A 24,578-nucleotide genomic window follows, 5' to 3' on the forward strand; every position below is an offset into this window, starting at 1 on the left:
GGCTTTTATCATAATTGGTCCCGGTAAGTCATATAAAGAAAACAATAGTATAAAATTATTATTTTACTGTTTATTTTAATTTAATATTCATAACATACAATCTAATAAATTGTTTGACAATGAATAATTTTTGGTTAAACAATATCTATTAATCATTTACAATATATAATAATCTAAATAATAATAATGTCATCCGACAAAACATTGCATGAAAAGATCTTAAACGTTAAATATATAATATGATTTCACACATTTTTCTATGTTATTCCGCCGTCGGAACGAAAAACTACAACATTAATAAAGAATTAAATTAAACGTGTAAATACGTATTAAACTTTAAGAAATTTGGGGGAATGTTAACTTTGGTATCATATTTGTTGAACCTTAAAGTAATACCTTATACGTTAATCGTCTTGAGATAAACTAAAAGTTAAAAATGCATACAAAATCCTTATCAATATAAACTCAATAGTGAAAAACGAAAATAAATAAATTTGGCTGATACTATTCAAAGAAGTAATATTAAATATTATATAACATTATATTATAAATGTATTCTCGTTATCATAAACTATAAAATTTTAATGAAAATTAAAAATTATAATATATTACAAAATTATAGTCAATATGATATTTTATGCACATACATTTCTTACACACTGGGAAAGATGTCGTTAATGAAGAATGCCAATGCTAAGCATATAAAAATATACAAAAATACTTAACCGTATTATATATATTGATCATCTTTCATACATCAATAAATTAACTTCGCAAGTATAAATTTTAATGAAATATACACGAAAAGTTTTTCGCTCTAAAAAAGTGAAAATCAAATAAATATGCTTATACATATACGCCATGGCATAATACATCTTAATGGAAAGAAAAAGAGATTTATACAAGAAAAATAATATACAAAACATTGCGTATATAAAATATGTTCATATATGAATAAAACACGAAACATAGATTGTGCCCACTGAAGGTAGAAAAGTTTAACTAGCAACTTTGAATCTTAGGCCATTGTACAATATATAATCGAAGCTATACATCATATATATTTATATTCATGATTCATCGTATGATTTCAACAAGAAAAGTTATAAATCATCGAGTGTAGTTAGTATTTAACTCTTAATATATGCCTTTATAAATATTTCATCATCTAACATATATTTTTTTTAAGAAAAAGTAAATACATTTTTTTCACAGTTATGAAGGCAAATCTAGAGAGTTTTATCTATATGTGCTTTTAGTACGCGATAGACCCTTCTGAATTCATTTTGTGATCCCTATTTATATATCATAATTGTATACGTTTATAAGAAATTGACTTTTGATTCTATAAAGTATATTTATTGAAAGTATCGTGCGTGAGCAGGAAATTGAGATCAATTCTTCCTAGGCCTATATATACGACATTTATGTTTGCAATTAAATATGAAATTCCAACAATTTGTCTTATCAACATTTTTAATTAACACACATAATATAACATTTTACACATCAAAGCACAGCAATTTAATCTGATACATTTTTATATTACTGGCATTTTAGTTTTTCATTTCTGATGAATCATAACAGTCATTTTATAATTTAAAGAAACCTTTAGATGGTAACTCTATAAATTAACACTAAAACAATATTTTTTTTGTAAATGCTTTTTTCTATTAAAGTAACGATAGCTTCAAAAAATTGTCAAAGAAAAATGGTTCGTTAAACCCTTCTCTTAAACATTTCTGTATTGGATGAATGAAACATTCTTTTCGATGGATATTATTACTTTTAGTAATCAGCTATCCAAGATAGAGCAACTAAAGCTTACACATCTAAATTGATGTACGTCTAACGTTTTTTATTACATTTATTTTGATGATATATAAATATTTATCTAATAATTACCCTCTGTGCTTTAAATAAATACAATGTTTTACAAATAGGAAAGTGTTGTGGAAACACGATTTAATAATTTATGGACACGATTTCAGTCAGCGAAGATCCACAATCAGTCAGTGATGGTTTCATCGCACAATCTTAAAGATCCTTCATGCTGTGGAGTCTTCGCATCCGTTGTATTCCTTGAGAAGATCTCGAAGCCTATTGATTTCTTTGGACGACGCTGTCAAATCGCTCTGAAGATGCAACTCTCTCTCCCGCAGATTCTTTATATCTCTTTGACACGTCTGAAAAGCAACAGTACTTATCTTTAAATACAGATCAATATAATAATATATATCATGAATGTCGCTACAAAAATAAATGTGTTTTTAACTTAGTTCAATACTCCGTTCCGGCCCACAGATAAATGATCACATTTATGTTTTGTAGCAATATTCTTATAGCTTTTAATCTTTACTCACCACATTCTGTCTTAATAAATCTAACTTATCACATTTAAGTCTCGCTATTTCTTGTTTTAGCTGGTCTAGTTGCTGCGAGCAGTTTGTCGTTGTCAGAGCGGCAGCTGCTTCCAGTTGGTTGAAAGTCGTGAGCGAGTCTGACACTGAACCGCTGAGAGTGGCAGATGGACTTTCGGCGCACAGAGAGCATGCTTTGGTTGTCGCTTCAGCCGAAGACATAGATTCCAAGCCGGTGTCTGAGTCTACATATATGCCGCCACCTTTAAAGCACGAAACTTTAGACTGGATTATATGTTTGAAAGCAGTGACGTATGAAATCACTGGTATATTAATATCATTTATTCATTTCAAGAGTATAAAAGCAATAGATTTGTTACGATAAATAAATGGTAAATAAAATGGAAAACGATAACGTTGTAGAACTTGCAGTCACTGGAAGTTCTTCTTAGATGGATGGATCGAGAAAAATAATAAAGAGAGAGTGAAAAAGGTAAGGATGATTGAAGAAGAATAATCAAGTCAAGCAGTAGTTGTGAGAATGTATTCAACACCCACAAGGAAGTGTCAATGGACTTATTTTTTGCGTAGGTCTGAATGATGTATGCAAAATTTGTTCCATGTATGGATAGGAGTGAGATGATATATGCATTTTTAGCAGGTTCCTCGAGTAACTAAGTGAACTCAATTTTAAAGTTCACAATTATCTTTAACTAGTTTACGATAGTCAGTCACAAACTATTTGCTTTTTTTATACTCCTAATTTATCACAGACTGTAACTCACTCATGGGATCTAAGTCTACGCTGTTGAGGCTGGAATCGTCACTGGCTTCCGATAATGGAGGTGGACCAGGAGCCGCAGGTCTGGTGGCTCCCGTCACTCCTCCGAGCTCCGGACTGCTACCGCCCGAAACTGATTTACATTTGAGTCCACCCGGGCCGTTGCTGAAAGAGTTGCCTCCGAGGCTCGATTTGGATCTTCCGCTCTGAAAAAGTAAATTAATAATAACTATCTGATGTATTATCATAGATGGCTATGCTTTCTTGAAACATACGTTTGGAGTAGGCGTTTCTTGTATGCTCGGTTCTTTGGATTTTTTGCCTGTTAGTGTTCCGTGTTTGTTTTCGCCGGATAGATTTGTATCTACACTTTGAGATCTGAAAAGAGGAAGAACATATACTATAATTTTATATGATTTGATATATTTGATATGCTTTTTAAATTTATTATTTTTGTTTATCCTATTGACTTCTACAAAATCTATTGTTTAAAATTTTAACAAAATAATTGTTAAATAAATTGTTAAATAAATTTAGCCAAGTTTCAAACCATGATAAAATATTTCACTCGCAATTTACTTCATATGTTTATATATTTAAGTTTTTATATATATTTTTCGAATTAATTATATATACCATAGAAAAAATGGTTGATTTTTTTAATAAAGCGGTACTTCTATTGCTTTGTTAGGATTAGTTAAAAAGTTAATTTAGAAAAGCAAAAGAAACTAAGCCAACACTCTTAACCCCTTAGTTGTCGGGCCTTTAGGGATTACTATTTTAACATCGATGTGAAACATAATAAAATAAATATATGTATGTTCATTTGAAGCAAATACTCTTAGAACATTAAAAATGTATTCGATTTTTTCTTCAATAATAAAGTCAAAGTAACAAAAACTGGTATATAGATTTCGGCAACTAAAGAGTTAAATGTTTTTTTTGGTTCTACTGATCTTTTTCGCTTACCTGACTTTGGAGATAAGAGCTTTCTTCACAGTATCTATAAATCTGGCGCCGGCACCTTCAGCTTTCACGATGTCTGCTGGTCCTGGAGATCCTCCACCTCCATCCAAACTTCCAATACCAGCAACTCCTCCCAAAAATTCTGTGGTCTTCTGTTTGAGTTCTTCCGCCAAGCTCTGGAGGAGCGAAGCTCGTGTCCTCTGCTCCAGAGTCGCGAATTTCTCTGCCTTATAACAAGCGTTTTCAGCGTTGATCAATTTGGTCAGCAGAAATTCCTTAAATTCTGGACCCTTGGCGAAAACGGCAGGAGAAGGAAGGGTTGGTCCGAAGAATGGTACATCGTCTCTAGCAGCCACAGACACGCGATACCTGCAAAAATATTAAATAAATAAATAAAATATTTTTTTATTAAATCTTAGGCGTGAGCCCAATGCGTTACAATTGGATAAATATATTTTAATCATATATTTATTTGCGTTACTACTCGTATACCTATAAATAGAGAACTTTTTAAGTCCTAGTGAAATATTTATTATTTAAAATTGAAAAGCAATTAGTTATATAAAATATGTAAATTATCTGATTTTGAGAAAGCATTTTGGAATCTTTTATAAATAATGTCACGGATTTAAGAAGCACTGTTATAAACTATTTAATATGACTGAGTAAATTCAACGAATTATATTTGATGCCGACGCAAGTGTCTATTTTGGTAGATGATCTGAATTTGGAAAGGTTTTCTGAGATCATCGAACATCAAAAGTTGACCGACGGGAGCTTTTTTGTGTTGCGGTTTATGTATTGAAAAACATGGTTTAATTCTAATCAAAGGCAAAAGCAATAAATACTTTTTAAAACAATTCTTGTTGAATAAATTGAGAGACACAGGAATGAAGTTTATATGAGGTATTTCTGGGAAATTTAAACTTTTTGATTTATTCACTCGCAAAGTGGGAGCAATGGAGTTCCATTTAAAAGGCGATACTCTCACTCGATCCGGTTTTGCTAGAGCACACGTTCCGGATGATAAATGGCGGACACAAATCTTGCACCTCTCGCTGCACACTCTTGCTTGCTTGCATAATGATGTCATTCGAATGGGAGCTGGAAACTTCCCACGCAAGTGCACCTAGTAGTGCCATAAAGTCACCGCTTGCAAAACTGCTCCGATCGTTCCATGCATCCATAATTTTCGATACTAAATGGCTTATTAAAAAAATCTTTTGGCTTGGTAACGAGCAGAGTAGCCTATCTCTTCACTATTTGTATAATCATCAGTCGCCATCTTTTCAACGCTGAGCTCTGACTCACCTATGACCTAGTCTTCTAAACAAGCGACTCTAAAGAAGCTAAACCGTTACTTGACATTTGGAAGTATGACTTGGGTACATATGCAAATTTTGTAACTATAGAAATTTCGGAAGAGTACAGAGTTAAAAATAACCAATTTAAGTTTGGAAACCATACTATAAACAAAAACAGCTAGTTGGAAATTTATTGATGGCGAAAAGTGACTCACGTTTGTTGAATCACGATCTAAAAAGAACACTAACCTACTAAGTCGTATAACCACTTTCAATGTAACTAATGAAACGTATCACTATTTTTTTAAGTTAAGAACACATTTTGTGCCATAATATTTATATGGATGATAAATATTTTTTTAAACTGTTTTCGTGTTTTTGAAATGGCGCAATGATAACAAAAATCTATATCAGTGGAAAGATATTGAAATGCACTTTGATTTTATGTATAACGAGTATCAAATGTAAAAATTCAGTTTTCTATTTTTTAGAATATGCATATTTTAATGCGTATTGAAATTAATATTTTAAATAGATTTTCTTTCTGTGTTTTTTGTTGCATAAGTGGTTAATCAGATATCGGTTTTTAGAATAATATTTTTATAACCTTGTGAATATTCACAATTTCAGTATTTTATCGAGTTTCTGACTTTAAAAATATCAAGATTGATGACATTTCCATATTAATACGTGCATTGTATATGAAATACATAGTTTGATGCTAATCGATTCAACAGGGCGTGATGTGAAATTCATAACTGTCTAGACGCGTTAGAAATTTATTGCAAAAATGTCAACTAGAAATATTCAACGCTGCAGTGAATTTACATAAAGTTATGACTTATCGAAGAAACATTTGCCTAAATGAGCTGAGAGTTGAAAAAATATTTTAATTATGAAAAACTTATGTTCTTCTTCTTATTGCATTTTTATATACAGATTGTTATTACATCCAAATTGTTAGATCAGCGGGTGCTAAAATACGAATCAGCACGTTCCATTCGTAAATTACCAGAGGTGAAACCAGATGACCTTTTGCGATATTGAATCAGCGTGTAGTACTTAACGCACTGCAGCATGTCATGACCAATTCGAGCTTATTACGCAAATTCAAATGACTTTGCAATACTAGTTCTTATGTCATACCTTGTGTTTGGAGTATTGGCGTCTATCGGCTGGACGACAATGAACGCGTGCAAGAAATGCGATGCAATCATGTCCGGGGAGAAGGGAGTGCTGGTCTCTTGGAAGACCAGGGCCACGATATCGTTGCCTATGTGCCTCTTCCTCTGCAGCTGCTGAGGATCTCCGTCCGTGTAGGGCAGCAGGGTCGACACATGGAACATTATCTCGCGCTCCTTGAACACTTCGTATATGGCTTGGTCACCTGTGTGGCCGTTTTGAATGTCCAGTCCGCCCCTGTAGCCTGCGTGGATGGAAGCAAAATAATTACGAATTTTATAGAGACTATAAATTTCAGATTAAACACTAATTTCTTAAAGGTCAACATAAATCAAAAGATGCGTTTTAATTTAACAAACCTACGTAATGTAAACCTACGCTTTGTTATATTATTATAGAATATACGCTGCTTTCCTTATTGACTATCTAAAATTTATTTATTCCACAAAACTATAAATTATTTAATCTTTTAATGTCCATATTTATTTATGATTCTTTCAAATATAGACAGTTCTGCTTTTAACAATATATATTGAGGAAACTCTCGTCTCAAAAGTTTTTCATTTATAATTATAGAACTCGATGAATGCTATTAATGTAAAATTATTACCCTCGGGATCAAAGATTAGCAGTAGGGACGGATGGGGGGGGGGGGGCAGTCAAAAGTTGGCCAGTCAGTGGTAATTTTTTTAATATTTTGATTTATAGTATTACATTAACTAAAATATCATTTTATTAAAATTCATAGTATTTAATTAAATGACATGAATTTTTTGACCAAATTCAAGAGGAAGCAAATGACGTCCCTGATTAGCAGGATTCAAAGTTTACCTTTGTGATCTTTCAGTTGTATCCTCTGTCCAATGATGTCCAAGAACTCGTCGAAGGCCGGTGAAGAGACCGAGTTCCCAAACAGTTCTTCTTCCGTCGTCTGTCCGTAGCGTTGGTACAGGACTCCGAATTTGAAGGTGGTCACCAGCACGTGCTCGTCATATCCGGCCACCAGCGAGGAGGCCTTGGGACACACGGCCGGCCATAAGTGCGTCAGGGCCAACCGGTCGTCCAGAAGTCTGGCCAGGGCAGCCGGAGAAGGCCGAGTTCCCACACTGTTCGGCGGAAGAAGCTCATGAGACGTCCCAGAGCGAAGCCTAACCAAAACCCTGGTGTGTTCTTGTCCGCCTACGTTTTCGGCTTTTATGGACATGACCACTGGTCCCAGGACATCGTCGTAACCCACAAGATGTGAGTGTTCCTGCGAACAAGGAAAATGAAAAATATTACTAAAAACAATTTTCGATATATATTATTAAAAACAAAACTCGAGCCCGCAACCTCACTAGTTACTAGTCTGAGATGTTACGGACTACGCTATCTAAAATAGAACTTCAATTTATATTAAATTCTACTTCATATGTATTATACATAATACACAGCAGTACTATTTTATTAGATGCTACCATGCACATCTTTAAGATTTTAATTAACATATACTTTTATTTGTACTAAATTGGATTGAGTCGATTTATGACGATTACAATGCAATGCTTTTTCAACGAATATGTATGTTACAGTGAATATGTAGTACCACTAAAATTATATTTTCACTGGCGTTTCAGTGAAATCATATCTGAATACATTTTCACCGGTAATTTAATATATTTCATATAGCAAAAATATAATTTAATTAATAGGCGCTAGTGAAATTATATGCTGCTGTTCAAACAAAATTTGACAGTTGCAAAACGTCCATTTGCTGTACAAACCCAAACCTAACCTAAGCAAATTAACAAAACTTGACTTAATGAAAGTTCTCACACTGAACATACTTTTTGTTAGGTTTGGGTTTAAATAGCAAATGAACGTTTTGAAACTCTCAAATTAAGTTTGAAGGACATTTAAAAGCAGCATATAATTTCATAAACGCTTATCATTTAAATTATATTTTTGCCAGTAGAAATATATATAGCTAATGGGGGAAATGTATTCAAATATGATTTTACTAAAACATTCAGTGGAATTCTATCTATATGAAAATAAAACTTCACTGTATAATACACATTTACTACAACATATATAGGCAGTTAGTTATTTATATTTGTGACGATTTTTTTGACCCGAAAATTTAGTTTGTATTTAATTAACTATTTTTTTTAAATTTAAAAGTATTATATAATAGGCAATTTAATTAACTTATGTTACTTTAATAGCAAAATACTATTCTTACATAAGGTATTTTATATTTGTAATAAAAAATATAAATTAATTCACAATGAAATAATAAATATGTATCATGTAGTATGCATAAAAATGTTTCGCAAAATAATAATTAGGTGTTTTTTCTGGTTTTAAAAGAAAAAAATATATTTGTCAAAACGTACAACTTTAAATTGATTGATCAAAAAAAAAATCATTAAAAACTGAAATATAATATTATTTAATATAAATAAAAATGAAATATTTACATAATTTTATAAAAAACTATGCATTAAAAAGTCATTTGAAATTAGTACGTGTGAGGAAATTTATTCTTGAAACTCGCGAAAACTGACCAAAATGTATTATTCATCAATAAGAATAAATAATAGTGTATAGGATGGGACCACACAAAAGCTCTCGTTAAGACTAGAAAAAAAGGTTATAACATAAATAACACGCAATGATTCTCCGGTGCATTAAATGAATATTTTTTACGAAACGGTCACGGGAAACAATATATCACCGTAAAGCGACAACATTCCCGTTGCACAATTCGTAATTCCTTTGTTTTAATGTCTAAGAATTGAATATTTATTATGAAATAGAATTCTATAATATTTGCTAAAATCAATAAAATATGTCACTTTCTTGCAAAATTGTAGCAAATTTAAAAATTCATAGCTCCGTTGGATGAAATCATAAAAAAGTCGCCTTAAAAAAACATTTAGAAGCTAAAACTGCATCGAAATAATATATATAAAAAAATAGTTTTTTGCTTTAAAACAAATTGATCGGCAACACAAGCTTTTATAAGACTTGCAATTTTCTTAAGGCTGGTAATTCTTTGTTTTAATGACTAAGAGTTGATTTTTTGTTATAATATAATTTTGCTAAAAAAATTAAATATATCAATTTTGTGCAAAATGGTGGCAAATTAAAAAATTTAAAATATCATAACTTCGTCAGATAAAATCCTACAAAAAAGTATGCCTCATAAAAAACGTTCAGAAGCTAAACCTGCATCAAAATAAAATAATATTCAAAAATAGTTTTTTGCTTTAAAACAAGTTTTGTATTAAGTTGATCGGACCTCTATACAAACTTTTATGAGACTTGCAATTTTCTTAAGGTTGTTAATTCCTTTGTTATAAAGATTAAGAATTGAATTTTTATTATAAAATAGAACTCTTAATGACACTAAAAGTCGTAGTGTAATTTAGCGTAGAAATTTATTTATTTTGTCTATGTGAAAAAAATATATTTGTTCGCTTTTTTTATAAAAGTACAGCCATCAATAATATAGCTAAATAATAAAAATAACTATATATTTTTATTATTGTCTCCTTGACATACTTCGCTAACATATTGTCGCGTATGAATATATCTTTTATTACGACTTAATAGATCGAAAACGCCCAAAATCGTGATAGTAATACTACCATGCCATTTTTACATTGTGTTCAAAATGTCTACCCATGCCCTTGTACTGCTAATTTATTATACATTAAAGTAATAGTCACGCATCTTTGAAACCTTATTCTATGAGCATATTTAAAAAAAATATATTGACCTATATTGATGTATTGTATAATATACATATATGTATATTCTTAATGAGCGCTGTCAAAAACTTGTTTGAGAATTATTGTCAACGATTAGGTATTAAGCAACGGTCGGGTTTAGCGCTTTTTCGGGTAATGAGCCGTGCAAATTTGATATTTCCTGCTCTTTATGTAGGCCTTTCGTGCTTCTAGAGCACTTGTCCTCAATGGCGTGTGAAATTTGCAAAATTATCTCAATTTCCAACTGCAGACGTCAAATATGTATCGCTCAAGACACTGCCGTTGAAAAATATATTGAAACTTTTCTCATTTCGCTCCCTACTTGAAAACAATACCATGGAGATGGAATAATGATTTAATGTCGCTTTGGGATACCATAGGAACGAGCCGTTCATAACGCATAAAGTTTCTTGGACAAATCAATTTAATCGAAGGGGAACTTTCGTCAACTAGCGCTACGCTTCAAAGTTGGCTGTTAGGGAAATAATGACTCCTGTTCAACTTTAATTTATGTTTGAGCTATTAGAAATATTAAATAGCAGCCGATTATTTCTACATACATATATATATAAAAATACGAAGTGAATTAATATAGTGAAATAAATAACAAACGTTGTTAATAATTTAGATAGCAATAAGAAAGCTTGTCTTTATCACTAAAACTCAGCTGCAGCGCACTAAGTGCAGTTGACAACTTTATAAAAAGCTTCTTCGGTGTTTTTTTAGTACGGAAGTGATCGTATTTTACTAAAACATCGATGGTTTAATATAATCGTAATAAGGCTACGTAACGGAAACTGTAACAACCGCATGCAATCGATTGTTACTGGTTCAATGATGGATACAATCATAATTTCGACACCATGGGAAATAAATGCACAATGCAATGTTTCCTGCAAAACGGAGATTCGTTTTAAGCCGAAATATGCAAATGTGTTGGTTTAAAAATATGCAATTTCCTTTCTGCGTTTAAAGTTGCGCTATTAAGCTTCCGTTGGAGCAAAAAGCAAATTCTGGCTTATGCATTGTCAAGAAGCTTTATCACTGTTATTTATGTTACATGAAAGCGTTTAATTAAAACTATCCAATATCATCCAAGTAGTTATGCTTCATCTGACGAACAAAATTATTATTTCGTCAAAAAGCGATCGATGTAAATCTCAGCTATTGATACAAATATATATGTATTATTCATAACAATGCAATGGTTTTAAGATATGTTAAAAACACAAGCAATCAATACAACGAAGATTTGTAAACGGCATTTACCGCAATATGTTCGTACTGCGCATAGTTACATAAAACTTTGCAACTAATGTTTGCAAATATATATCTTTTAATTATCTATAATACTAAATATATATAAAAAGCCATTTTATATTATAAACATAGCATAAATACTGTTTTTAAAAGGTCTAATAGATATACAAACTCATATCTTTTCTTAAGCTTGTAATTTCAACTCAGATCCACAAAAATCCCAAACACCGTAAATCTTAATTTATCCACATAGCCTTCGTCTTAGAACAGTTCTCTAAGCAATTTTAATGCGTCTTACGCCTTTGATATTAGCACGATAAATATCACAGTTTAGCGCGTGAGATTACGAAAAATAAAGAGAGAGAGAAGGGAGGAAATAAAAAACGGTATAAAGAACAAAGGGTGTACGCTACACCCCCGGCTCTTTTCATTATATCGCGCCCATTCAGCATTATGTATTTTTCAAGTGGCAGTACCAAAAAGTTGGCGATGCGTGTTGTTTTCATCGCGTATATGATGAAGCAGGACGTAGTCCTTCAGATGCGAAAAAGCAACAATAAGTCCTGGTAGCTAAGGGGCACTATAGCTGCTCGGTGGGGAATGAATATTTTAGGAAACTCCTCTCTTTTCTGACATTGAGCCGGAAAAGACGTCCCGAGGCTTTTGTTTCTTTGGAAACAAACCTAGAGAAGGATCTACGAATCTATTTTGAAGACGAAGAAAAATTACCGGGAAACATGCGGCGCTAGTTTAACGTATTGTAGGGAATATTTGTTTGACAAGTTCGAGAGCAGCGGGGAAAACATTTTTTTTCGCTAGTAACGGTGGAAAATTCCATTCTCTTCATTCTGGTCGAACGGCGGCGCTTCGGAAAAAACCTAAGCTTCGGAAAATTGGTTTTCTATATATGTCGGCTCGATGTGGAAACTGATTGCTGTTGCGGTTTTGACACCCATTTAAGAATACGTCATGTATGAAAAAATACATAATGGAAAAGTCAATACTACACCCCTGGCAAACGTATAGAAGAACGCTTTCTGAATCAACGCATATTGTTTCTGTAAATCAAAGGGCAGATTGCAATGGTTTGTGATTACGTATTCTTTGTACATAAATGGTTGGAAACTACGCGGACTTTTCATAACGTTTAATAAGTATAGGTTAAAATTGAAAATGGCTGTTTATTACATATATATAAAAGATAAACTAATTTAAATACCCTGTATTTTTATTTTGTGTAATTTTGTGTAATATGCAGATTTGATTTTTAATGCGTTTTATATTTATACATATATCAAAATATTTTTATGATACATCCGTATATATGCAATACAATAAATATCACATATAAAAACATATAATTAAACATTCCTTGCCCGTTCTTTAAAGCATTAAACATTAAAAAAAATTAAAAAATATTTAACTATAATAATATGTTAATCATACAAATCAGTAAAAAAGTAGCAAAAATATTTACCATTATTAAATTACCTTTTTATCTACAAATATTTAGGGTTAAACTTAAGGGCAAAAAATAAAAATTATTATGTACACTTAGCTCATCTTTTTATAATTAAGTTCTATAAATAGAGTTTAAGGTTTTTTCGCTTTACAAATTATTGTAATTAAATCTAAAAAATGCGCACTTTAAATTGAAAAATATATTGCTTTATATAATATGTTATATAAATAAAGAATTTAATTAAAAAGAGCTTTAAATAAGACGGCTTACAAATCTATGTGAATTAATTTAAAAGTAAAAAAATATTATCAGAAACTTTTCGTCTTTTCTTAATAAAATTATAAATATTTTTATATTGGGTTTTACAAATAAAGAAGTTTTTTTTATTTATTTTTTGCCATATAAAAAATACGGCAATTGGAAATATAACATAAAAGTGGGGCATTTTAAATATTTAAAAAAATGTATTGCTCCTAATTTTGTATTCTAAAAAAATAATTTTAAATATGTTTTATGAAGCAATAAAATATAATTGTAATGTGACGCTTTTAAAAGTAGGCTAAAATAAAATATTTTTAAGATATTTTATATTGCATATTGCTAAAAAAATTGTAATGCTTTTTAAAATAGCTTAGAATTAAAATATTGAAAAATCTAAATAATAGGTTTTACAATTAAATGTAAATCAATCTAAAAGTTAATATTATTTTTAGAAACAGAAAAATACACAGCTTTTTATATGTTACTATTAAATAATAACCATTTATTATAAAACTTAATTGACTTTAAAAATAACCAGTAATTTTACAAGTCAGTTTTAAATAATATTCTATATATATTTAATAATACGTAAAAATGTGCCTTTTCTTGAAAACCTTTTAAATTGCTTTATATATTATAATATTATATGCTGTATAAATAAATAAATTTATTTAATAGAGATTTTTAAATAAGAATCATATAATTTTATAAATAAAAATCGCATATTCCTAAAAAAAGTAATAAAATATGTTCTATAAATAATAAAGTGAATTTAATAAAGGTGTAAAAACTTGTTTTTTTAAATGTGAATGTGAAAACAATTTAATAGTGGCGCATTTAAAAGTAGCCTATAATAAAAATATCATTGGAAACCTTAATAATACGTTTTAAAAATCTATTTAAATTAATCGTAACCATTTTTGAAAGCTTTACATAATATTTGAAAGCGAGTTTCAAATAATAAATTGTATGTATAGAAAGGGTTGCTTAATAAACAGTATTTAAACGCATGTAAAATAAATTTATGTAAGAAATAATTAAAATGTGTAAAGATATGAATAGAAACATGTTTTTAAAAACATATATTATTTTAAATATTATGCTCTATAAAAAGTAAGTGTTATTAATTGGTGAAAAATATATGTTTTATAAATCCTAAATAATACGTATTACAAATCAATGTAAATATTTACGAATTTTTAAGTGTAAAATATTCATGGAAATAAATTGTCTTTTATAAAAAAATATGTAGCTTTATTAAATATTTTTTAGTAAAATAATATTCAAAATTCTAGGTTTCAATTTTAACATAGAATAAAAATGTAGTCAGTTTATAAGAAAGTTGTAAATAATGCTATTAAAATACCAAAAAATTAAAAGCCTAATATTAATATAAATATTATGTTTGATAAATAGAAATGTTAAATAAAAAGACAGTTTTAAATAGTATGTTTGATAAATTTAATGTAAAAAATAATTAAAATGCAACGTATTGAAAACTAGCATATTTTTAAAAACGTATTATCTTGTTTGAAATAATATATTTTATAAAATGTTTTAAAAATCAATGTGCAATGATCTGAAAATTGTGCATTTTTAAGTAGCATGGAAATAATATATTATGAAATAAATTATTTGAAATTAAAAAAAAAACATTTGTAATATATTTATAATCAGTTATAGAAATAAAAAAACTCACTTTTTTTTAAAAGCATATTAAATTTGCAAATAAATATTTAAAAAATCACAAATCAGTGTAAAAAACGATCTGTAAGTAGCACTTTTTAAAATAGCTCAGTATAAACATCTTTAAAAATAGGTATTACTTGCTTTTTTTGGAAAAATTTTGCTATAAATAACATGTAAAGTTTTATAAATTAAAAATAGCCTAAAATAAAAATATTTCTGAATATTATTATAAACCCATTGCCATTCTTAAAAATATAATATATTGTATTAAATAATACGTTTAGTTTTAGAGAGGGTTTTAAAAAGTCATAAACATAATTTGCAAGTAGCTTAAAAATATAATTTGATATTGCTCATTTTTACTTGAAAGTCAATTTAAATGATATATTTTATACATAACGTAAAAATATTTTAAAGTGACGGATAAAATCGATCTGAAAATATTATATTAAATACAGTAACCTACAATTAAGATGAAGATACATCGCTCTAATTTTTCCATTATTCTCATTACTTGAAAAGGCTCTGATGGATTGATTAATATTTTAGAATCAAACTTACAAAATAATGAACAAAAATTAAACGAATCCATTGATATATTATATAGCATAAGATTCTTGTTCTCACGTTTGACATGTCTCTGAGAGAAAGAAACAAGGCTTCAAGGTAATTTTATTTTATTTTCATACAAGCACATTGAAAACTACTGGCAAATATAGATATCGGTTTAGAGCGAATAACGGAGGCATTCGATCTGGTTTTCGCCGTAAGGTCACGTCGAACAATTGCAGGTTTTGCCTCCGTATAGCAAGATGTTGTAATGTATAAATGCTGACCTCGCGGATGCTGCATCAAGGTTTTTCAGACGCTCAGTGGTTCGTTAAAGAAAATCAATTTGGTCCAACAACTGCCAACTGGACCGAACGGCCTTTGGAATTCACTAATGAGTCCGAAAAGTTTTATAAGTGGTCGGGACTTGCTCTTAACGAGATAATTATAATTGTAATTAATTCACACACGAGAGAAATCTTTACAATATAGCAAAATTATATGGAAATGCTTCTGGTTTTCAAATCAAAGCATGCTTTTCTCACATCTTTAAACCTTTGTTCTAGCAATTTACTGGTGCGCCATAAAAGTTATATTGCGATGCATACCGACGATTCATCAAGTTGTGGAGTGTGTGGGCTGCACTCGCTTTACTGCGCTTACGTGGAAATTCTACAAAGAATACAACTATGATTCTGTATACATTTTGCATTTGGTGTATAATGTGATTCTATATGAAAGGAAACATAGCAGCACGAATGCATCTCTACATTGCTAAAAATCCGTGGAAATTGAATTAACTCTGAGGAAAATCAAACAGATTTTCCAAGAATGAGCTACATACATCAGGCTTCAAAAGAAAAACGTCAAGACGAGCGTTTGAAAGCTTGACTTATAGTTTTTAATATATACACATATATTAGATAAATATGAAATATAGAAAAACTTTTTAAATTAGTATTTATTAAAATACAATCTGATTAGTTGCGATTTCAATTCAATCATAATTATGTACTTCAGTTATTTTTCAACGTCACAAACGAAAAAGGGGTTTTTAATGAAGGGTCCCGAAAACACGGAAAGACTGCATCGTCGACGCTTTTTTGACATAATTTAATTCCGCTCCGTTTAATGGACGGTCGAGTTGCAGCCACCGAAAAGTCGACTTTGTTATATTCAACTTTATAATTAAAATTTTCCGGCCTCGAAAAAAAGCAATATATCATGCCCGAGGTGGAAGAGTATAAAGAAAAGGTTGTGCAGGGGTGGAAAATGTAAGGCCTTAAGGGAGAGAATATCGAAGATGAAACAGTTACACCTGAGCGTGAATAAAAATTTAATATCAATACATCAAAAAAGGAAGAGAAATAATATTGAGGAAATCGTAAAGTATATCTTATAACCATTTCTATGCCAATGCGAGATATTATTTATTTATTATTTTTATTTAATATTGAAGATACTTATAAGCGTGTTACTTTCATGTTATTTTAACAGCTATACTTTAGATTTAAATACAAATATTTTTAAGACTCATTAGATTTTTATAATACTTGATTATTTTTTTTTATATGGTTAAATAATATTCTAGAGAACTCTAAGAAGGTTTATATTTAAATGTAATATAACAAATATATATATAAAGCTTCTTAAGTATATATTATAAATTCCTTAAAATTAAAAAAAAAAACAACTATGTAAACTAGTATATTATATACGTAATTATTAATAAAAATGTTTTTTTTTTAATATTTATTAATTTGCGTAAAAATATATACATTTAAAAAAAATATTTTATTTTAGTTAATTAATAAGCTCCTTCAAAGTTCTAAAAATTAAATTCATAATTATTATCCTTTCTGGAAATATTTTGCCTCAGGTTATTCTCGAGAATTTTACTTTTCTTTATATATTAGCTTATAAGATTAGATTAAAGTCAGTTGTACCAGAATTAACTTTCTATTAAACAAGTAGAAAATAATACAAAACCAAGGAAGTGTAAAACGCATCACATCTCTGTTAATTAAAATGGGTTATCACACGTGAGAAGGGGCGTAATGTTTTGACCTGCACTGGTTAGCAAAAAAGTCAAAAGTCCTACCTAGCACGTGAGAAGTGTAAAAAAAAGTTTCGAAGTATTGTTTCGCATAATCGACTCGTTTCAATCACTCCCACGCAAGAATCATACAGGATATACAATAGAATGCGGTCGTAAGTTCAAAACGCGTAGATAATAGATATGATAGTTTTACATATTGACAAGAGTGACCGAAATCTTCGTTGACTAATTATCAATCTTGACAGATTCGGGTCAAATTATTTTCGCAGTAAGAGGATAACGAGGGTCTCGTTTCACGATACATGAGTAATGATCCTTGGGCTACTAGTTTGTGATTTTTTGTCATACCACGAATTGATTAAATTGGGTTTAATCTCTGATATGTGGATGCAACAGATTTATGGTGATGAAAATAATAATCAAAGGTTATCGATGCAGAAATTATACTACAGCATACCATTCAGGAAATGCACGTATCAAATCGGCCGCATGCGGCACACTCGAATAATGAAACCCCGCAGAACGAATCAATAGAGTTTTCCCTCATCGGGAAAACTTGAATGGGAAACTCGTCGAGCTTTTCATTATTATTTCGCAACGTGCTTTTCCAATTTGTGTGTTTCTATCTATCTATCTATCCGTCATGCATGTTGTGTGTTTTTTCTTCTTTTCGAATTTCCAAACGCAAACCAAAAGTCGGTGAGAATTTTCTCACTGGCCATTATTGTTTTCGGATATCTGACGGCCGATCTGAGTTCGGATCTTTGAACGATGATTAAACCATCGCCAGGCATCGTAAACTGTCGGCGCGCGTGCGAAAGCGTCAATCTTGTACTCACGCGTGTAGTTACGGTTCAGCGTTTTGTTAAGCGATTGTTTCTATGAGTATATTGAATTTAGAGAAAAAACTTAAACATTCTTATATTTTATGCTCGTGTGATAACATTTTTTAATAGAGTATTGTTCTTTGACTATTGAATTTTTTGAATTAGGATTTCGTAAAAATCAAAGAGAGGTCTACAAGTTGTATTCCGCAGAATTTCCGAAAGGTTCTTTTTGATATAAAATATGTTAAGCCTAGACATTACTTTTGTGTGTAATAATTACCGCCGGGAAGAGGTGAGGGGGCAGAGGGGACAAAGGGCAGGTAATTTAATAAAAAACTGGCAATTCAAATATGAAATAAAATGATGTAAAAATGGTCATTACATACATGGCTTAGTTTACCGTTTTGAATAAATATATTTTTGGCGGTCGACATGTGTCCCACGGAAGAAGAAAACATAACCGAATTCTAGTGGTGCAATGGGCCGGCAGAATGTTAAAAGACAGAAAGCAAAATGCAAATTTCGACGAGTCATTCAAACCTACAAACTTTGTCCTCAAAAGCAGAGCATCGAACCGTTATTTTTTCGTTCCGGTTTTCGTTCCAGTTCAATTAAAAATATATATATATCGGTTTGGTTCCAGTTTCGGGAATAAATATCGGTTCAATTCCAAGTGATTATTTTTCAGATGTTTTTATTTGCATAAAAAATAATTTTCTACCATATTTTCAAACATTTTATTACTTTTATTGTTTAAAAGCAAACTATATTAATTGCTACAATAATATAATATAAATAATAATAATTAATTATCAATTTAAGGTATAATAATTAGAACTATAAGTATATAATATGTAATCTATGATAACATATTATATACTTATAGTTCTAAAAAAAATCTGGTTTAGAATCTGGAACGTCATTTTAGATTTTTCTGGGGGGGGGAGGGCGAGCCAAAGTTTGCTTAATCAGTGGTTATTTTTTTAATATTTCGATTTCATTAAAATTCATAAAATTACGTATATTTTTCTAGCCAAATTCGAGGAGGGGGGGGGGAAGGCTTTACCCAAAAAACATCATAAAAACACACTGTCTCTGACTTCATTCGTAAAATTCGTGAATTTTTGGTATGAAACGACACCGTCATGATGCCGCAGCTACTATATTCAGCATATATGGATTGGTTCCCGAGTCGTGATACTTTTTTTTAGCAATTCTAACGACGAGAGAGCTGATAACAGTTTGATGTACAAGACACGTAAGTACAGTCCGTCCAAGATATGAACGCTCATCGTCACAGTATTGGTGAGAAAATATAATAGGGTGACCATGTAAAATTACAAGTGCAATTAAATTTTACTTTTTTAGTTTAATTTGTTGGGGAAAGTGTAAAATATCACTTTCTTACTTATTTTGTTTATTTATATATATATATATATATATATTAAACTCAAAAACATGAGAGCAGTTTTAGTATCATTCTCCAGGTTGAATATATGTTCAATATAATATTTTTAAAAATACAATACAAAACAGGAATTGTTTTATTGATTACAAAATACCACAACATGACAATAATTTATAATAAAAATATAACTCATTATAATTTTTAATTCAATTTCCAACGTATGGTCACCCTACCCTTAAAACAACCCTGATTTAGAATTGGTAATGTTCTCCTATCGGTGGAAAAAAATTTGCGAAAAACTGTGTATGTATGCATGCATGCGTACACGAATACTTATTTGCAACACAACGATGATGAGCGCTAACATCTTGGACGGACTATATGAGTCTTGAAAGTCTGTCAATTGGTATTGAGTAGGGATTCCAATCCCGGGCCAAAATTTTGATCCCGGGATTTCGGTATTGCAATTAGTCGATCCCGGGATCCCGGGACCAGTCCCGGGATAATTTTTTTGGTATTTTATCGATAAAAATAATTTAAAATGAATAATACGATATATTTGTACATCTGTTTTTTATAACGTACAATGTATAAAGTACATATAATTTTAGTCTTGGGCTTAAAATAGAAAATAATATAATAAAAATAAAAAAGGGAAGGTCTTATATATTTATTTGAGAAGATAAAAAATTACCTTTTGACAATGTATGTACATATGTACATTCATAGACACAATTAATGGAAAACATTATTTTGAATACAACTCACGAAGTAACATCAAAGCATCAAGCGTTTCATCATTTAGCCTTGATCTGATTTTGGTTCCTAAGCAGCCTGCTGCTGAAAAAGCACTTCAGACTCACAGCCTCAAAGATTCACAGATGACACGTGCAACTTGCGCAAGTTTGTACACGAAATATAGCTATTTTGACAATAATAATTCGATTGTGCTTGATAAATCAATCAATCCAAAAAATTCGGGATTATGTTTTATAATCCCGGGACTCATCGGGTATTGAAAATCGTTCGGGATCCCGGGATCCCGGGATCCGGGATCCCGGGATTGGAATCCCTAGTATTGAGTGATTGGCAAAGGATTCTCAATAATGGTACTTCGATAAAGCATGAACGAATATAAGATTACAGTCCGTACGATAATTACAAAGGAGAGTTAAAAATGCTTATTCATTTTTGTGTTTTTGATAGTCAAGTTTCAAGTTTAAAGAAGAGAATTTAAAAAACATTTTGTGTAAATTGGTCGTAATATGCGTGGCTATTGTGCAATTTTGGGTGTTCTGCTGATCTCTAATGTTTTATTATACATACTTTTTGCAGATTTCTAATGAAGAAACGCTGGCGCGAGTGTATTACATCTGAGGATAATTTTAAATAAACAATATACATATTTAATAAAACATTAAAATTGTTATGGTGATGCAAATAAATAGTCAAAGCTTTTACTAAAAAATACTAGTGTTTCTTAAGCTTTTGAAATGAGCTTATAACAAAATTTTAATCACAAGTTATCATTGATGAATACATAAAAGTTGTAAGGCTTATTCAGTGAATTCATGTAACATATAGCATTCGAAAGAGTCCAAACCATTCAACTATAAATTATTAACAAGTCGAGCCTCTCATTCATTGATTTATCGTTCAATTAAAATTCTCATTTCGAGTGGCTTACGTTAATTTGACGCTTCCTTATATATCGATGCTTTCAATTTCATTAACCGCGTATTTGTTTTTGAAACACAACTCTGGAACGGTACAACAGGTACATACATATGTGCGATTAATGCGGGTTGCTTACGAAATTACCAAACCTTGAAACTACTACTATTGAGCGATAGATACATTGTTTATGTCATGTTTTAATAATGCTTCGGCCATAAACTAATTAATTACACGCGCGAATACCAATGAGAAAAGCGAGTCTATATGATGGATGGTTCCATTGTTTGGCACAGCGATCGGTATTCCGAAATTGCTATTACCACTACCTATGTACCATACGGGAATATGCCGCAATCTTGATGAAGTGCACAACTTTGAAATTGCCATTTGCCTTTCACGTCTATCTGATTCGTTATTTTGGAGTGATATCTATCAAAAAGTTCAGTGTTTAACTCGGATTCTTGAGATTATTTCGTTTCGAAACTGAACCGCAGATTTGCTTTACAGAAACTCGCGTGCGGAAATCATAAATCCAAAAGTCGAAAGACTGTTTCGAATGGCGGTAATAAATGTAAATATTATTACCACGGCAGTAATAAACATTAAAAATAGACGTTGATGACGTACGTCATATTTAGTCTTAATTTTGGGTTAATGTAGCAAAAAATGTACGTCTCATTTAATTCGCACTATTTAAAATAGTAATATAATGATCAAACTTTTCCTCTCAAATTTAATATAAAAAACTTTCTATATTTAATAATAATAATTTTAATTCTAAATACTTATACTATAAATTATATATAAATACTAATTAATAATTATTTTCTTGCAGTTATATTACTACAAAATAAAAATTCAGAGATTTTATATTAAAAACATATTAAATAAAAAACTTTTATGTACATATAAATACAGTCGATATTACATTTTTTGCAATACACTAAACTGAAAATCAATACTAAACAATATTTTTTCATACACATTTCAGAGTCTATTAAATTCCGGTGAAGCCCTATTATTACTTAGTCCCGAAGCAATATATCAATTTTTTCAGAAAATGTATTACCTACGCCTCATTGCCATTTTCCACATATGTATTTACATAAATCATGCGTATATATTATTCATTTAAAATAGCAGCTATAAGGTCCTTTTTGAAAGGCACTTAGACCCATTTAAAATGTCTAAATGAGGTCTAATGTTATAAAAATATTAAGGCATTGCGTTTCTGAAATATTCGCAGATATCAAACAAATAAAATACACATACACCTTAGTGACCTTATAAACTGGTCCGATTACGTCGCATCCCCATAACACTCTTATTGTTTCTCGGCACAATGGCATTATTATTGCGTTCGTTAGTTGTCGTTGTTAAAGCCTTATTAAAAGCTATTATATATAAATATTCGCACCTCTTAACACAGATTCCGTTTGGCGTTTAATGGCGCAACGCGTTTTACTTTTATCACCGTCGCCGATTGTCGCCGATTCAATTTAGAGTTAACGATGCTGTAAACGGTTTAGTCGTTATATCCGATAGCGGTGAGTGAAATATGTTGTTAGGGTGCGAATCGGATTGTTTTAGTCGAGCAAAAGTATCGTTTCTCTTATATTTTTAATTGACATCTGATGTGAAATGTTGATGAAAGATTTACGTATGGAGCGCACACTAAAACAAAGTGAGGCATAGGCTACAAGAAATAGCAATTTAGGATTTAGCGAGGGTACTGTTAGTCAAAGCACTGTAAAACGTTAGCTTAAGAAATTTTGGACTGGCACAATGGGTGATCATTAATAAAGATATTCATTATGAAAATTATTTGGGAATAATTCATCGATGTTTTTTTTTAAATAGGCGAAACTATTGCAGTATAATAATATTATAGAGAAATTAAAGTCATGCATAGAAAATTAACCGTAAAAAATTCGATATTAATAAATTGAATAAATTTGACATTTTTGTCTACAGATTTTTATTTTTAAGCAGTCATATTTTTTTAAATACGGAATTCAATAATTGTAGTGATATAACAAAATAATTTTACAACCTCTGAAAAATATGATTTTTGCGAATTATTGAGTCATATAATTACGTTGATGGCAGAGTACTACAAGTACCACAAGGGTCTAAATTGGGAGCATTGTTATTTGTTTTGTATATTAATGATATAGTTAATAACGTGAAAAATGTAAAATTCATCTATTTGCGGATGACACATTAATGTATTACATAGGTGATAACATTAAAGAAATTGTAAATAATTTAAATAATGAATTAAGTATATTAGAAATATGGTTAAAGAATAATGTACTTAAATTAAATGAGAATAAAACTAAATGTATGTTTATTAATTATAAAAATGTGTTAGATAATAGTACCAAAATAGTAATAAATAACTCTAGTATAGAAATAGTGGATAATATAAAATATTTAGGAGTAATTGTTGATACAAAATTAAATTTTAAAGAACATTGTAATTACATATTAAAAAAAAATAGTAGAAAAATAGGTTTATTATCTAGATTAAGAAATATATTAAGTATAAATACAAAAAAAATAATTTACAATAGTATAATATTGCCCCATTTTAATTATTGTGCAACACTATTAAATATGTTAAATAAATTAGACAAACCAATGTTGCAAAAATTACAAAATAGGGCAATGAGAGTAATCTTAAATAAAAATAGATTAACTAATTGTAAAAGTATGATTGATAGATTAGAATGGTTGAATGTTCAAGAAATATTGAGTATGAATGTTTTAGTATTTATATATAAGTTAGAAAATAATATGTTACCAGAATATTTTAATAAGTATTTAATAAGAAATAAAGATGTACATAAATATAATACTAGAAATAGAGAAAATTTAAAGATAATTAAGTATAAGAAAACGAGTACGTCTAGGGGAGTTATGTACGGAGGTTTTGATTTATATAATAGTCTTCCAAGAGAAATCCGAAACAGTAAAAATATAACGGGTTTCATAAATGGAATAAAAAAACACCTTCGTACATATAGAAATAA

The 24,578-nt window shown here is 30.0% G+C and overlaps 1 protein-coding gene across 9 annotated transcripts in view; it reads right to left on the reverse strand.

Moving 5' to 3' along the window:
* Nucleotides 1–1,458: 1,458 nt before the first annotated feature.
* Nucleotides 1,459–24,578, reverse strand: part of RapGAP1 (Rap GTPase activating protein 1) — a 390,544-nt gene continuing 367,424 nt past the window's right edge. For 5 of the 9 annotated variants that reach the window (XM_088205647.1, XM_088205665.1, XM_088205681.1 and 2 more), the window contains 7 exons: nucleotides 7,425–7,845; nucleotides 6,558–6,837; nucleotides 4,111–4,476; nucleotides 3,417–3,519; nucleotides 3,146–3,347; nucleotides 2,364–2,638; nucleotides 1,459–2,186 (listed from right to left, as the gene is read on the reverse strand). In XM_088205647.1, the coding sequence (XP_088061773.1) occupies nucleotides 2,049–2,186; nucleotides 2,364–2,638; nucleotides 3,146–3,347; nucleotides 3,417–3,519; nucleotides 4,111–4,476; nucleotides 6,558–6,837; nucleotides 7,425–7,845 (1,785 nt within the window). In that variant the 3' untranslated portion in view covers nucleotides 1,459–2,048. The remainder of the gene's footprint in view (nucleotides 2,187–2,363; nucleotides 2,639–3,145; nucleotides 3,348–3,416; nucleotides 3,520–4,110; nucleotides 4,477–6,557; nucleotides 6,838–7,424; nucleotides 7,846–24,578) is intronic. The other 4 variants (XM_088205655.1, XM_088205691.1, XM_088205700.1 and 1 more) reach the window with 1 other exon arrangement.

The sequence above is a fragment of the Plectrocnemia conspersa genome, unplaced genomic scaffold, assembly GCF_051122295.1.
Source record: "Plectrocnemia conspersa isolate PC_06_02 unplaced genomic scaffold, ASM5112229v1 ptg000001l, whole genome shotgun sequence".
NCBI classification, from domain to species: domain Eukaryota; kingdom Metazoa; phylum Arthropoda; class Insecta; order Trichoptera; family Polycentropodidae; genus Plectrocnemia; species Plectrocnemia conspersa.